General features: G+C 38.1%; 1 protein-coding gene across 7 annotated transcripts in view; it reads left to right on the top strand.

Annotated features, from left to right (window-relative positions):
• The first annotated feature begins 7 nt into the window (after positions 1 to 7).
• Positions 8 to 15,920, top strand: part of RUNDC3B (RUN domain containing 3B) — a 152,822-nt gene continuing 136,909 nt past the window's right edge. For all 7 annotated transcript variants that reach the window (XM_082398483.1, XM_082398487.1, XM_082398485.1 and 4 more), the window contains exon 1: positions 8 to 550. In XM_082398483.1, coding sequence (XP_082254609.1) covers positions 429 to 550 — 122 coding nt within the window. In that variant the 5' untranslated portion in view covers positions 8 to 428. The remainder of the gene's footprint in view (positions 551 to 15,920) is intronic.

Consider the following 15,920-nt stretch of genomic DNA (forward strand, 5'->3'; position numbering starts at 1 on the left):
CCGCAGCTGGGGCGCCAGGGGCGTCCGACCGCGGGTGGTTGGGCCTGCGGGGCCTGCGGGGCCGGCGGGCACGCGCGTGCGCGGCCGCCGAGGTCCCTGGGGGAAGTAGGGGAGCTGCTGACGCCGACCTGCACGCGCTTCCCGGCGGCTGGCGGCGCGCGCAAGGGCGGGGGTGGTGCGTGCGTGTGTGTGGTGTGCGTGCGTGTGTGTGGGGTGTGTGTGTGTGTGGAGCTCTGGTGCGGAGCGCCAGCCGCCAGTCCCCGGGTGCGAATCCCTCACCGTCCTCCACACCCTCCCTCCGTTCCCCCCTCCTTCCCTTCCACCCTCCCGCGGCCCCACGGCCGCACGCCGAGCGAGAGCCCAGGGAAGCAGGTGTGGGCAGCGGGCGGGGTCGCACGAGACAAAAGGGGCGCAGGGGTCAGCCCGCCATGGCCTCCCGGAGCCTGCGGGGCCTGGGCGGGAACCGCGGCGGGGGCGGCGGCGGCGGCAGGAAGAGCCTGAGCGCCCGCAACGCCGCGGTGGAGAGGAGGAACCTGATCACGGTGTGCAGGTACGGCGCGGCCCGCCGCTTGGGAGAGGAGAGGGGGCCGCCGGCGCCGCGGGCTCAGGGTTGGGGCGAGCGCGAGCCCCTGGGGGTCCCGGAGATAACGGGCTGTAGCCCCGGCCGCTACCGCGCCGGGCGTGTCCGCGGCCCGGAGCGTCCAGAGAGGGGCCGGTCTGGGTACCGCCAAGGCCCCGGACTTTCCATCAATTTCAGTGCTGGGAGCAGCTGAGGGTAGGGCTTGGGGCGGGGCTGGGGGAGGATTTGTTTCGAATGTGCAATCTAGTGTCTGAGTAAAAGAGGAGGGCAGGGAAAAAGAGCTCTTTCATTTAGTGCGCGTTAAGCTGTCAGGCAGCTGTTAGTAAAGCAATCGTTATTGTGATTGTTTACTGTGTTGCCTCAAAATCGGAGTGCGTTTTGTTTGTGTTTTGGCTTGTTTACATATATATTGTCCTTTCGTGCCACATATTAAGTGCCTGCTACATGCTAGCTAAGTGTGTGTGTGTGTGTGTGTGTGTGTGTGTGTGTGTCTGTCTGTCTCTCTCCGTCCGTGTTCTCTCCACTTTAAATTGCAGTGTTAGTGCTGTTTCTGCAGTTGAAAGCAAGAGTGGGACTGTCGAGGATACCTATTCAGTGATTTATTTCAAGGTCTGCCTTTCTTTAATTGTTTTCTAACTGTAATTGTAGTATTCCCTTGCTTTAGAAAATGTAGAAACATAAGAGGAATAATGACTTTCAGCCAGCCCAGTATTCAGAAATAACTGACTTTTAACATGCTGACATTTTCTTTAAGTCTTGTTTCTGGGTATTAAAAAAAATTGAAGTCCTAAGCATTCATTCCTTAGGAACTTCTTTAAACCATTAAGTTGTTGTAAAATTACATTGTTCCATCAAACCCCTCCTCATCAGCTGTTGAAAATCCTGTAAGAATGAGAGAATGATGAGACCTTTTCCTCCTTTGCAATTTATATCTGTATTTTTTCTTTTCCTTGTGTAAATAATGTCTAGCATCTTAAAACAGAATATAGATATTTATACTAGGACTATATTCAATAACTTTCAGTGATTTTTTGTTTTTTTACCTTGGACTATTACAGCTGTTTGCCCACTTAGCAGGAAGACCTGCCTTACTGACTTATATGGCACTTGGAGTTATAAACAGTAAAATATTAATATGGAATCTGTTGAATTTACCATTTGTGCTGTCTAGGACGCAACCTTTGGAGGAAGATAGGTTGTGTGAAATTTTTTTTACATCTAAGCAAATTTTTAAAAATTAGGTAAATAGAACAGTAAGCAAGGCTGATTTTCTTACCTTTACATGTATTAAAAAGAATTATTTTTTAAAAAGAGGATGTTTTCAAGCAGACCCCAACATATACAGTGATTCTTGGGGTGATGTATTTCATAAAGGCTCCATAAGTGTTAAGCTTCACAGGGCAGCGACCATGTCTGCTTTTTGCTCAGTTTTCTTTTTTGTTTCATTCTTCCTACCATAGCATCTGACACTCAGTAAATATTTATTATATGAGTAAATCCAGTGGAGGGTAACAGTTTTTGTTTTGGGGAGTTTTGTTTTGTAGTAGTGGCAGCTGAAGTGATTTTGAGTGTTTGCAGCATGGTGTTAATTAACCAAATTTTTCAACCTAAAACGTTAACACCTGGGCTGACATATATTGCTCTGAATCAGTGTGGCAATCTTCGAAACGGTGGATGTTGAAGATTTGGGGTAAAACACAGTAGATGGGAAGAGGTTTTATGCTGTACTCATTTTTTAAGACAGAATAAAAAAAAAAATCAGTGGAGGGTACTGTTCCCTTTGCATCTCCATTTTTGTCACGGCATCAGAGGCAGTTCAGAAGAAAGGGACTTGTACCTCAACCTTATTTAAGTTACATGTTAAGTTATGTTTTAAGAAATTTCAGTCACGTCACACTGATTTGTGTGGACTGTTGTCTGGGCTAGCTGTATTTTTTGTTATGTTTATTTGTCTAATTCTTCTTCTCTACTCTGAAGTTAGTATAAGTGCTGACTTTAGTTACAGTTTACATGTAAACTTAGTATTGTAGCTAAAATATATTTCAGTTTCTGGCTTAGATTTCAACTTGTGTATTTATTTATGTGGATAATACTACTAACACTGTTCTTCATGTCCAGATAGTTGATGGTGCATATAAATTATTATCCTTGTGTAGTAATGGGATGTATTTGATAGGCTTTGTCTAAAAGCCTTTTAGTTTTTGGAAAAAAGTCACTGTAGGCCATTTGGGTGTTTTAAGTATCCCCACCTAAATTCAGCAAAATGAGCAAATCAATATTTATGCATTTCTGTCGCTTTTCACTTTCAGAGTTACCAAACCCTGGGTATCTCACCCATGTCTCTTAATGAATTTATTTAAAAATTTTTATGTAGCAGATCAGACGTGATTTGGTATTTAAGTTGGGAAGAAGCTGGTTTAGTGGACATATAATTGAGTTCTAAGTTTACTTTGTCATTAATTGTGTGCCTTTTAATAAGCCCATTTTCTAGTTTCCTCATCTGTAAAATAAACTTGGACTAGATCATTGGTAATCTTCAATGACAGCCCTGAAACTAATAATAGTCTTCAAGCAGAATGAGTTTATATTTGGTTTTGAATTTCTCCAAACATGAGCAGGGTAATGGTGGACATATGTTTAATGGTAGCTGGATGAGGCATGTGCATTTTTCTCTGTAAACAAAAACATTTTGAATTGTGCCTTCCGTATTGTGACTCTCTGCTGATATTCCGGAAAAATGGAACAGTATAGAAAGCCAAACCAAACCAAAACAAACTCCCCCCACCCCCTGACTATCATTCTATTATGTATATTAATACTTATACAGTAATGATTTTCATTACTCCTTAAACAATTTAGGCATACTGTGCTCTCAGTTTAGGTTTACAACCTTATTATGTAACTACACAATTTTTTCAGTTTAAAAGCACCTTATATAAGAACAATATTATTAGAGTTTGAACTTTGGACGTGAGTTATTTGGTTAGGTGGGATAGTCAGGAATTGAATTTTGGTTCATTGTGATTGCGTATGTAATTAGTTCATCAGTTGTATTTTTTCATGAACATTTATATATTATAGACTAAAAACACTTCGTACTTATCTCAGCAAGTAAGTACTCTTTTATCATATTTTTCACATTGTGGTGGAGAGAAAGTAGGTCATTTGAGGTCTCTAAATGTTCCACACTCAACTCAAAATATTCATAGACTGACTTTAGTTCTGTGTACCAACTAGTATTTTCCCTGCATATTCTCCACCATTTAGAAAAATTAAATTGTTAAAGTCCTTCAGGATTTTTTTTAACCTGCATTTTTCATCCATAGAAAATCAGGTACTACTCATTTTTTTTCTATCATTTTTAAGCTTCATAGGTTATTGAAAAACGTACATATTCCTTTGATTTTAGTTCTGGTGACAAGGAGAATTAAAATATAAATTCTCTTTCTGTGGGTTAACGTCAGTTTATGAAAAATAAATTATTAAGATAAACATTTAAATATACATGGATAAATATTTTAAAATAACATTTGTTAAACATTTAAACCAGTTCTTTAAGAGAAACTCCCCACACAAAGTCATAAGTTTCCCGTCTTGTGCATGGAAAGGATTAATGAGAGATTGAAAGAGGTAGTATGATGAGATAAGCACAGTGGAGACCAATGATGATTTTCAAAATTAAAGTACTTTTAATAACATGTACATAGTTCTTAGTTTTCTATAGGTCAAGATATTATTTCATAACATGAATGTTAATTCAAATAACAGTACCACCTCATTTCCTCAGTGTTTTTGGGAAATGAGATGCTCATATTTTTCATGTAACTGATGTTTGAGTTAAAATTCTCCTATCAACTGCAGTGCTTTACTCAGCATTTATTGTGGTGTGCAGTCTTCCGTATAACTGAAGCTTATAAATTAAGTGTTCAGATTTAAACTATAATCAAGAATATTTTAAACATTTTGGATGAACTCCTTTTAAAAAAGGATTATGCAGGGACTTCCCTGGTGATACAGTGGATGAGGCTCCGTGCTCCCAGTGCAGGGGGCCTGGGTTTGATCCCTGGTCAGGGAACTAGATCCCACATGCATGTCACAACTGAGAGTTCGCATGCCTCAACTAAGGAGCCGGCGAACCGGACCGAAGGAGCCAGCCTACTACAACTAAGACCTGGAGCAACCAAATAAATAAATAAACATTAAAAAAAAAAAAGGATTATACATTTCTCTACCTTATTTTAAAAAACTCTACGTAGTATAATATAATCCTTATCAATGACTTTACTCTGGATCTGTTTCCGTGAATATACCCTGTGTAGTGGTTGCCCTTGGAGACTCTTGAGGTACATAGAGCTGTTTGCTACATGGCCTCAGAAGATTGTGTGTTTGGAGTTCTTGGTCTGTTTTTGCATTTACTGTCTCTTCCTACCAAGTTAGCTGTTATTTCTTGCAACTCTGCCTGTTTCTACCAGCTTTTTTCTTTGTGCTTCTCATCCTGACTTGCTCATTGTAATTGGTTGTGAACTAGGAAAGCAGAGAAGTAAATTTATTTATTTTTGTTAAAAAAAAAAAAAAAAGTCACCGAGAGGCCTGAGTTCAGTGAGTGAGCTTTAGCACTCTGAACTTCTTAACATTCTGGTTGCTGAATAATCGGGAAAAAAATGATCTATTCCTATGCTTAAGCAGGGTGGAGGCATTGCAGATATGTGAAGTATTACCGAGTATTACTGGTGGTATAATCCTCTAAATAACTTTAAATTCAGTGACTTACTTTCCTTGTTACTATTGATATTTGCTTGAGAATGCCCTTTTAAGACTGTTCATACCTTGCCTATAGTGATTATATTTTTGGCTAAAGCTCTTTTAGTCAAGCTATACATAGTAGAACTTTGGGTTGGGACTTTGAGCAACATTACCTGTACTGTATTGCTTTGGAGAAGGTTCAGTATCATTTCTAAAGATTCTTAGAGCCCTAATAGTAGGTTTTCACAATGGAGGTAGGATGATCATCCCACCAGTCGGAGGTAGGCTTCTCAGCATTCACGGAAGGTCATTATCTCTTCCCCTAGCTTAACTGGGTTCATATTCAACTGACAACAGAGAATAGCTGTCCCCTACACATTTATTAGAGGGTATTATCTTTTTTAAAAATAATTAATTAATTTATTTATTTATTTTTGGCTGTGTTGGGTCTTCGTTTCTGTGAGAGGGCTTTCTCTAGTTGCAGCAAGCGGGGGCCACTCTTCATCGCGGTGCGCGGGCCTCTCACTATCGCGGCCTCTCTTGTTGCGGGGCACAGGCTCCAGATGCGCAGGCTCAGTAGTTGTGGCTCACGGGCCCAGTTGCTCCGCGGCATGTGGGATCTTCCCAGGCCAGGGCTCGAACCCGTGTCTCCTGCATTGGCAGGCAGATTCTCAACCACTGCGGCACCAGGGAAGCCCTAGACGGTATTATCTTAACTTCACTGCTGACTGATAAACGTCAGAAGTCAGGTGAGAGATATGATATTGAGGGGGGAGATCTGTGAAGCTTATCCACTATTATATTCAGTCTTACAGGTTTATAAAATGTATCTCTGGATCAGTCCAGATCATCAGAGAGCAGTTGAGTATGTAGACTGCATTGCTTTGCACTCTCCTATCCCAGTTGCTTTTGCCCCTATCGTGCATTGATAAGATTCCATCAGCCTACCTTGAGAGTCAGCAGAAGAAGCAATTACAGAGGATCTTCTTGAAATTGTTGTCAAAAACATTGTTTATTATGTCAAAAAGTATCTTCTTTTGTGAAGATTTTTATGAGAAATAGCTGTCTTTTTTTTGTGCCAAGAATTGTAGCTTTAGGCAGTTGATTTATTTGTATCTACTGGGCATGAATGTGTAACTGACAACTTCTCTTTTCTCATACAGCTATTAGAAGTCTTAGTGTTAAATCTGTGGCCAACCTCTAAAACACATGTAGAACATCATAGTGATGTATCAGTATTTAGCCTCATTTCTAGCAACAATTTTTCTATATGCATATAAGTCAATTTTTATTGACTTATAGAAAAGTACACACAGCATAGGTGTATAATGAATTGTTTTTGCAAAGAGAATACAACTTTGTAACCAGCACCCAGGTCAAGAAAAAGAGCGTTACCCAGAGGAAATGAAATCATTATGTCAGAAAGGTATCTGCACCCGCATGTTCATTGCAGCATTATTTCCAGTAGTCAAGACATGGAAGCAACTTAAGTGTCCATTGATTGATGAATGGATAAAGAAGATGTGGTACATAGATACACAATGGAATATTACTCAGCCATAAAAAAGAGGGAAATCCTGCCATTTGCCACAGCATGGATAGACCTTGAGGGCAGTATGCTAAGTGAAGTAAGTCAGAGAAAGACAAATACTGTATGATCTCACTTATATGTGGAATCTTAAAAAAATCATACTCATAGATACAGAGAACAGATTGGTGGTTGCAAGAGGCAGGGGGTGGAAGGTTAGCAGAAGGGTGAAGGTGGTCAAAAGGTACAGACTTCCAGTTTTAAGATAAATAAGTTCTGGGGATGCAATAATAATAATAAAAGAGAGTATTACCCAAATCCCCAGAAACCTCTTCCTTGCCTTCTTTCATACTACCCTTATGAAGGGTAACCATTCTCCTAGCTCTCAACACAATTGTTTAGTTTTACCTTTTTCTGAATTTGAATGTGTTGGGTCTTTGTCGCTGCATGCCGGCTTTCTCTAGTTGTGGTGAGCGGGGGCTACTCTTTGTTGCCTTGCGCGGGCTTCTCATTGCGGTGGCTTCTCTTGTAGTGGAGCACGGGCTCTAGGCGCGCGGGCTTCAGTAGTTGTGGCTCATGGGCTCTAGAGAGCAGGCTTAGTAGTTGTGGAGCACGGGCTTAGTTGCTCCGTGGCATGTGGGATCTTACCCCACCAGGGCTCGAACCCGTGTCCCCTGCATTGGCAGGCGGATTCTTAACCACTGTGCCACCAGGGAAGTCCGTGTACCTTTTTCTATTTAGCTTATTTTGCTCAACATTATGTTTGTGAGATTAACCGTTTTTGTTGCACGTAACTGTAGTTTGTTAATTTTCATTGCTGTATCTTTTTCCATTGTATGAATATACCGCAGTTTATCCATTCAGCCTAATGGACATTTGAGTTGTTTTCACTTTTTGACTATTACTAATTGAATATTCATGAATATGTATTTTGGTGAATATATGTACATATTTCTGTCAGAGATATACCTATGAGTGGAGTTCCTGGGTTATATGGCATGCATATGTTCAGCTTCAGTGGATGTAACAGTTTTCCAAAGGCATGGTACCAGTCTGCATAGTAGTGAGCAGTGTATAGTTGACCCTTGAACAATGCAGGGGTTAGGGGTGCTGACCCTCAGCGCAGTCAAAAATCTGCATGTAACTTCACAGTGGGCCCTTTGCATCGGTAGTTCTGCGTTCTCAGATTCTACCAACCGCTGCTTGTGTAGTACTGTATTTAGTGAAAAGAAATCTGCATAAAAGTGGACCTGTGCAGTTCAAACCCGTGTTGCTCAATGGTCAACTGTATAAGAATTCCAGTTGCTCTACATGCTCACCAACACTTGAAATTTTGTATTTCCCTGATGTCTATTGAAGTTAAGCACCTTTCCATAAGTCTGTTGGCCATTTGGAGAGTCTCTTTTGTGAAGTGCCAGTTCAAGTCGTTCATCACCTGGAATATCTGACTTTTTGATTCCTCTGATGTGTAACTCTGTACATTCTATGTGGGTCTTTTGCTGGATATATTTAAGGCAAGCATCTTTTCCCATTTGGTGGCTTGATTTTTCATTCTCTTTGTAGTGTGTTTTTATGAACAGAAGTTCCTAATTGTAAAGTAGTCCATAAATTTCCTTCATGGGTTGCTTATTGTGACCTGAAATTGGCAGTAATGAAAATATTATTCTGTTTTCTTCTGAAAGATTTATTGTTTTGCTTTTTTACATTTATATCAACAATCTACCTGTACTTGATTTAAATATTTACCTTAGGAAAATCAGTTTGACCTGGTACCATTTATTAAAAAGACCATGCTTTTCCCACTACACTCAAGTGTCACATTTATCGGAAGTCAGGTGACTGGATCATTTGTCTGCTTCTGCACTCCCTTCTTCTGTTCCATTAGTCTATTTGTCTGTCCTTGAGCTAATATCATACTGGCTTAATAACTATAACTTTATAATATGTCTTGATGTTTGGTAATGTAAGTTCTCCAGCTTTGTTGTTCAAGATTGTCTTGTCTATTCTTGGGCTTTGCAAACTAGATTTCGAATCAGCTTGTCAATTTCCATTAAAAAATCTGCTGGGATTTTTATTAAGATTGCACTTAATCTATAAATCAATTTTGGGAATTGTCATTTTTATGAGACTTAAATGCAATCTATGAATATACTATATCCATTCCTTCATGTATTTAACTATTCTGAAATTTTTCTCAAAGATGTTTTGTAGTTTTGAACACATAGATATTGTATCTCTTTTTAGATTTGTCCTTCCATATTTGATATGTCTGTATTATTATAATAGATAGTTTAAAAACTTTTTCGGACTTCCCTGGTGGTGCAGTGGTTAAGAATCCGCCTGCCAATGCGGGGGACATGGGTTCGATCCCTGGTCCAGGAAGATCCCACATGCCGCGGAGCAACTAAGCCCGTGTGCCACAACTACTGAGTCCGCACTCTAGAGCCTGCGTGCCTAGAGCCCTTGCTCTGCAACAAGAGAAGCCACTGCAATGAGAAGCCTGTGCACCGCAACAAAGAGTAGCCCCCGCTCACCACAACCAGACAAAAGCGCCTGCGCAGCAACGAAGACCCAACGCAGCCAAAAATACATAAATAAATAAATTTATAAAAAAAAAAACCCAACCTTTTCTTTTCTTTCTTTTTTGCTGATATATAGACATGGAATTTACCTTTTAAAATATTGGTCTTGTAATCTAGCAATTTTATCAGATTTACTTATTAAATCTAATAGATTTTCTGCAGTTTTTTGTTTATTTGTTTTAGCATTCTGAGTACATTGTCATGTCTTGTGCCTGTTTTATTTCTTCCCTTTTTAAACTTTATGTCTTTTATTTTTTGTCTTACTGCACTGGCTAGGACCACAGTATTACAGAAAGCATTAATAGTTTTACCTTAAAGTAGGATGTTTGCAGTAGGTTTTTTTTAGTTCCCTTCTACTTGTAGATTGCTGAGAATTTTTATCATAAGTGAATACTGAATACTCTATTAACAAATATTTTTTCTGTCTATCAGGATGAACGTATGATTTCTCTCCTTTTTTCTTTTTATGTAGTGAATTACATTGATTGACTTTTTAGTGCTAAACTACCCTGGAATAAAAAAACTGGGTTGTGCTGTATTATCTTTTTTACATATCTTTACAGTCAGTGAGTTGATATTTTATTTGGGATTTTTGCGTATTTGTTCATGAAAGTGATTGGTCTGTAATTGTTCTTTCTTATGGTGTCCTTGTCTCGGTTTGTTGTTAAAATTATCTGACCTTACAAAACAAGTTGGGAAATGTTCTTTTGTGTTCTGTAGCAGAATTTGTGTAAGATTAATATTATTTCTTTCTTAAACTTTTGGAAGAATTCACCAGGGAAGAAATCTGAACCGCAAATTGTCTTTGTGGGAAGTCGTTTAGTAACAGATTCAATTTATTTAATAGATACTGAACAATTGAGATTTCCTGTTTCTTCTTTTATCAGTTTCAGGGAGTTCTTCAAGGAATACACCGATTTCATGTATGTTATCAAATTTAAACTTAAAACTTTTCTTAATATCCTCTTAATATCTTTCTATTGTTTAAAAATCTGTAGTCATTTTCCATTTTTCTCTCCTGATACTGGTAATCTCTGTTTTTCCCATGTTTTTTTTTCTTACTAGGAGTATATAAATTTTATTAATATCTTCAGAGAACCAGCCTTTGGCTTTGTTAATTTCCTCTGTTGTATATTTGTTTCTTAATTTATTGATTTCTCTTCCCGTCTTTATTTCCTTCCTTCCACTTTTTTTAAAGTTCATTTTCTTTTTCTAATTTCTTGAGATGGGAGTTTAAATCATTGTTTTTCAGCCTTTTGTCTTTCCGATCTATGCATTTTAAGACTGCACATTCCCTTGTTTGACGTTGCTTTGAGATAGCAAACAAGATTTAAAATTTGTATCTTCACTATTAATTAGTTTAAAATGTTTTCTACTTTCTGTTGGGATTTCTTTTTTGACTCATGGGTTATTTTAAAAGGTATTGTTTAATTTTCAGACAGCTGAGGATTTTCTATTTTTAGTTATTGAATTCTAACTTAATTCCACTGTGCAGAGAATATTCTAAAAGATTTTAAAGTTTTGAATTTTTATTTATGTTTGCTTTATGATGCAACATATGGTTAATTTTGATAAATATTTTATATGCATTTGAAAAGAATATAAACAGTCCTCTGTATCCACCGGTTCCACATCCGCCAATATGGAGGGCCAACTTTAAGGGACTTGAGGATCTGTGGATTTTGGTATCCTCAGGGGTCCTGGAACCAATTCCCCACAGATATCGAGGGACGACTGTATGCTGTCATTGTTGATTGCATGTATGCCAATTAGATCTAGTATGTTAATTATGTTCATATCTTCTGTATCCTTACTAGTTTTTTGTGTGCTTAGCCTGATATTAAGAGAGATGTGTTAAAGTCTGTCTCTATGAGTATAGATTTGTCTGTCATATTTTTAAAAATTTATTTATTTTTTTATTATTGTTATTATTTTTCTTTGGCTGTGTTGGGTCTTCGTTGTGGCATGCGGGTTTCTCTCCAGTTGCAGCATACGGGTTTTCTCTCTTTAGTTGTGACGCATGGGCTCCAGGGTGCGTGGGCTCTGTAGTTTGTGGCATGTGGGCTCTCTCGTTGAGGTGCACGAGCTCAGTAGTTGTGGTGCGTGGGCTTGGTTGCCCCGCGGCATGTGGGATCTTAGTTCCCCACCAGGGATCGAACCTGGGTCCCCTGCATTGGAAGGCGGATTCTTTGCCACTGGACCACCAGGGAAGTCCCTGTCATTATTTTGTTGTTGTTGTAAGTATTTTGTTGCTCGATTACTAGGTGGGTGCAGATTTAGAATTGTGATCTCTTCCTAGTGATTTCATTCCTTTGTTATCATGAAATGTCCTTCTTTATCTCTAATACTGTTCCTACCTTAAAGTCTATTTTTTTCCTGCTATTAACGTAGTTAAAACAGCTTTCTTGTAGTTAGCATTTGTATGATGTACTTTTTCCATTCTTTTTTTCCCCTTAATATTTATTTATTTATTTATTTATTTAGGCTGGGCCAGGTCTGCGTTGCAGCATGTTTAGTTGCAGCATGCGGGATCTTTTAGTTGTGGCATGCAAACTTCTTAGTTGCGGCATGCATTCAGGATCTAGTTCCCCGACCAGGGATCGAACCTGGGCCCCCTGCGCTGGGAGCGTGGAGTCTTACCCACTGGACCACCAGGGAAGTCTCTACTTTTTCCATTCCTAACTTTCAGTATTTCTGGGTCCTTAAATTTAAAGTGTCTCTTGTAGGCAGGATAGAATTGAATTTTGCATTTTATCTAGTGTTTTATTTAGAGTATTTAGCCCATCTCTATGTAATGTTATTACATTTGGGTTTATGGCTACCATTTTACTATTTATGTTCACTTTTTCTCGCTTCTTGTTTTCTTATATATCAGTATTTTTTATTATTTCATTTATTCCACATAGAGTTTTTCTCTCCATGAACTTGTTGGTCATATATTCTTTTCTGTTTTCTATACAGTTGACCCTTGAACAATGTGGGGGTTGGGATGCTGACCCTCCACAAGTCAAAAATCCACGTGTAACTGTGCAGTCAGCCCTCCATACTTGTGATTCTGCATCCACAGATTCACCCAGCCGTGGATCATATACTACTGTAGTATGTATTTATGGGAAATAAATGGTCCATGTATAAGTGGACCTCTGCAGTTCAAACCTGTGTTGTTCAAGGGTCAACTGTTCATATATTTGGTTTCTATCCTTTGGGCAGTTACCCTTGATTTATTACATATAATGCAAATTTAAATTTTATTGCCTCTCCAGTAGTGTTAGAACCATTTATCCCCCCTCATCCTAAAACATACTTTTAAATAAATATGACTCTCATTATGCTGTAATCTAATTATCTTTTTGTCTCCTATTAGAATGTACATTTCTCAAGTCCAGGAATCATAGTTTATTCAGCATCTGTTTTATTCCCAGCATCTAGTATGCAGTGGGCATGTTTATCAAATGAGGTAATTCTCCCTAACTAGTGAAGAATAATAGCAGTGGACATTTCCAAAATAAGGTTGAAGGTGAATTAAAGAACCATCCTCACTTATTTTTAAACAGTCACCCTAATGACTAATCTCAGTAATGACTAATGACAGTAGAGTTTTAAACATCTAATAGCTTTAGACTCACAGATATAGAGAACAAACTAGTGGTTACCAGTGGGGAGAGGAAAGGGAGGAGGAGGGGCAATATAAGGGTAGGGGATTAAGAGGTATAAACTGTTAGGTATAAAATAATCTATAAGGGTATATTGTACAACACAGGGAAGATAGCAAATATTTTATAATAACTATAAATAGAATATAACCTTTAAAAACTGAAAACAAATAAAAAGCGTTCAAATTTAAAAAAATCTAATAGCTTCAGTAGTAGAATTGTCTGTCTAGTTTACTAGATAGCTTACCTATGTTAAAATATATTGCTTGAATATTTTCATTTGTCAATGAGTAAAGAAGAATTGGATTCCAAAGGGATATGTGATCCAAGTGTACAATGAAAGTATTCTTTATTAAAATGATTTTAATTGGGAGTATTTCATATAAGAAGTCAAATGAGTTATTATAAGATGGGAAATTTTCTTGGTTTAAATACTTTGCAATTTTAAATAACTTTTTTAAAATTGTCCTTTTTTTTAAAAGATAGTGCTTCAATGTTATTTTTCATGTTGTGCAATCTTGCTCTCATCAGTCTGCTTATATAGCAGTACAAGATGTTAATAATATACTATCTCAGCCTTAAGGTACTTAGATTAACAATTGTCTTTTGAAAGAAATTTTGACAGTAGAGGTGGGGAAAATATTTTAAAATATACTTCTCTCTCTCTCTTTTTTTGATTTTTACATTGAGCAAAAGTTTAAAAAATGTTAAACACTGCCAAAATAGACTTTTGAATTTCACAGTATATATTCCAGATGGTTGGAACTTTTTTATTCTGTGTTTAAATAAAACTTTATTTACAGAAACAGGCAACTGGTTGGTTTTGGCCTGTGGACAATAGTCTACAGACTCCTGCTAAATGGATATATGAAAAGTATTTTTTTCTCCTTACAAAGGAATTTAAATTATAGAAAAAATAAAGGGGAAAATACACATGATGGTTGGGAGTTCTTAACTTGCGTAAAGCTGGAAAAAAGAAGGCAAATTGCTGATTCAAAAAGATTTCGGGGGTTTCTTTTTTATTAATTTAATTTAATTTTTTTTTATACAGCAGGTTATTAGTCATCCATTTTATACACATCAGTGTATACATGTCAATCCCAATCTCCCAATTCATCACACCACAACCCCCACCCCCCGTGGCTTTCCCCCCTTGGTGTCCATACATTTGTTCTCTACATCTGTGTCTCCATTTCTGCCCTGCAAACCGGTTCATCTGTACCATTTTTCTAGGTTCCACATATATGCGTTAATATACGATATTTGTTTTTCTCTTTCTGACTTACTTCACTCTGTATGACCGTCTCTAGATCCATCCACAACTCTACAAATGACCCAATTTCGTTCATTTTTATGGCTGAGTAATATTCCATTGTATATATGTACCGCGTCTTCTTTATCCATTCGTCTGTCGATGGGCATTTAGGTTGCTTACACGACCTGGCTGTTGTAAATAGTGCTGCAATGAACGTTGGGGTGCATGTGTCTTTTTGAATTACGGTTTTCTCTGTGTATATGCCCAGTAGTGGGATTGCTGGGTCATATGGTAATTCTATTTTTAGTTTTTTAAGTAACCTCCATACTGTTCTCCATAGTGGCTGTATCAATTTACATTCCCACCAACAGTGGGGATTCCCTTTTCTCCACACCCTCTCCAGCATTTGTTGTTTGTAGATTTTCTGATGATGCCCATTCTGACTGGTGTGAGGTGATACCTCATTGTAGTTTTGATTTGCATTTCTCTAATAATTAGTGATGTTGAGCAGCTTTTCATGTGCTTCTTGGCCATCTGTATGTCTTCTTTGGAGAAATGTCTATTCAGGTCTTCTGCCCATTTTTTGATTGGGTTGTTTGTTTTTTTAATATTGAGCTGCATGAGCTGTTTATATATTTTGGAGATTAATCCTTTGTCCATTCATTCGTTTGCATATATTTTCTCCCATTCTGAGGGTTGTCTTTCCACCTTGTTTGTAGTTTCCTTTGCTTTGCAAAAGCTTTTAAGTTTCATTAGGTCCCATTTGTTTATTTTTGTTTCCATTACTCTAGGAGGTGAATCAAAAAAGATCTTGCTGTGATTTATGTCATGGAGTGTTGTGCCATGTTTTCCTCTAAGGCTTTTATAGTGTCCGGTCTTATATTTAGGTCTCTAATCTATTTTGAGTTTATTTTTGTGTATGGTGTTAGGGAGTGTTCTAATTTCATTCTTTTACATGTAGCTGTCCAGTTTTCCCAGCACCACTTATTGAAGAGGCTGTCTTTTCTCCATTGTATATCCTTTCCTCCTTTGTCAGAGATTAGTTGACCATAGGCACGTGGGTTTATCTCTGGGCTTTCTGGCCTATTCCATTGATCTATATTTCTGTTTTTGTGCCAGTACCATATTGTCTTGATTACTGTAGCTTTGTAGTATAGTCTGAAGTCAGAGAGTCTGTTTCCTCCAGCTCTGTTTTTTTCCCTCAAGACTGTTTTGGCTATTGGGGTCTTTTGTGTCTCCATACAAATTTTAAGATTTTTTCTTCTAGTTCTGTAAAAAATGCCATTGGTAATTTGATAGGGATTGCATTGAATCTGTAGATTGCTTTGGGTAGTAGAGTCATTTTCACAATATTGATTCTTCCAATCCAAGAACATGGTATATCTCTCCATCTGTTGGTATCATCTTTAATTTCTTTCATCAGTGTCTTATAGTTTTCTGCATACAGGTCTTTTGTCTCCCTAGGTAGGTTTGTTCCTAGGTGTTTTATTCTTTTTGTTGCAATGGTAAATGGGAGTGTTTCCTTAAGTTCTCTTTCAGATTTTTCATCATTAGTGTATAGGAATGCAAGAGATTTCTG

Source organism: Balaenoptera borealis, assembly GCF_965194805.1.
Source record: "Balaenoptera borealis genome assembly, chromosome: 7".
NCBI classification, from domain to species: domain Eukaryota; kingdom Metazoa; phylum Chordata; class Mammalia; order Artiodactyla; family Balaenopteridae; genus Balaenoptera; species Balaenoptera borealis.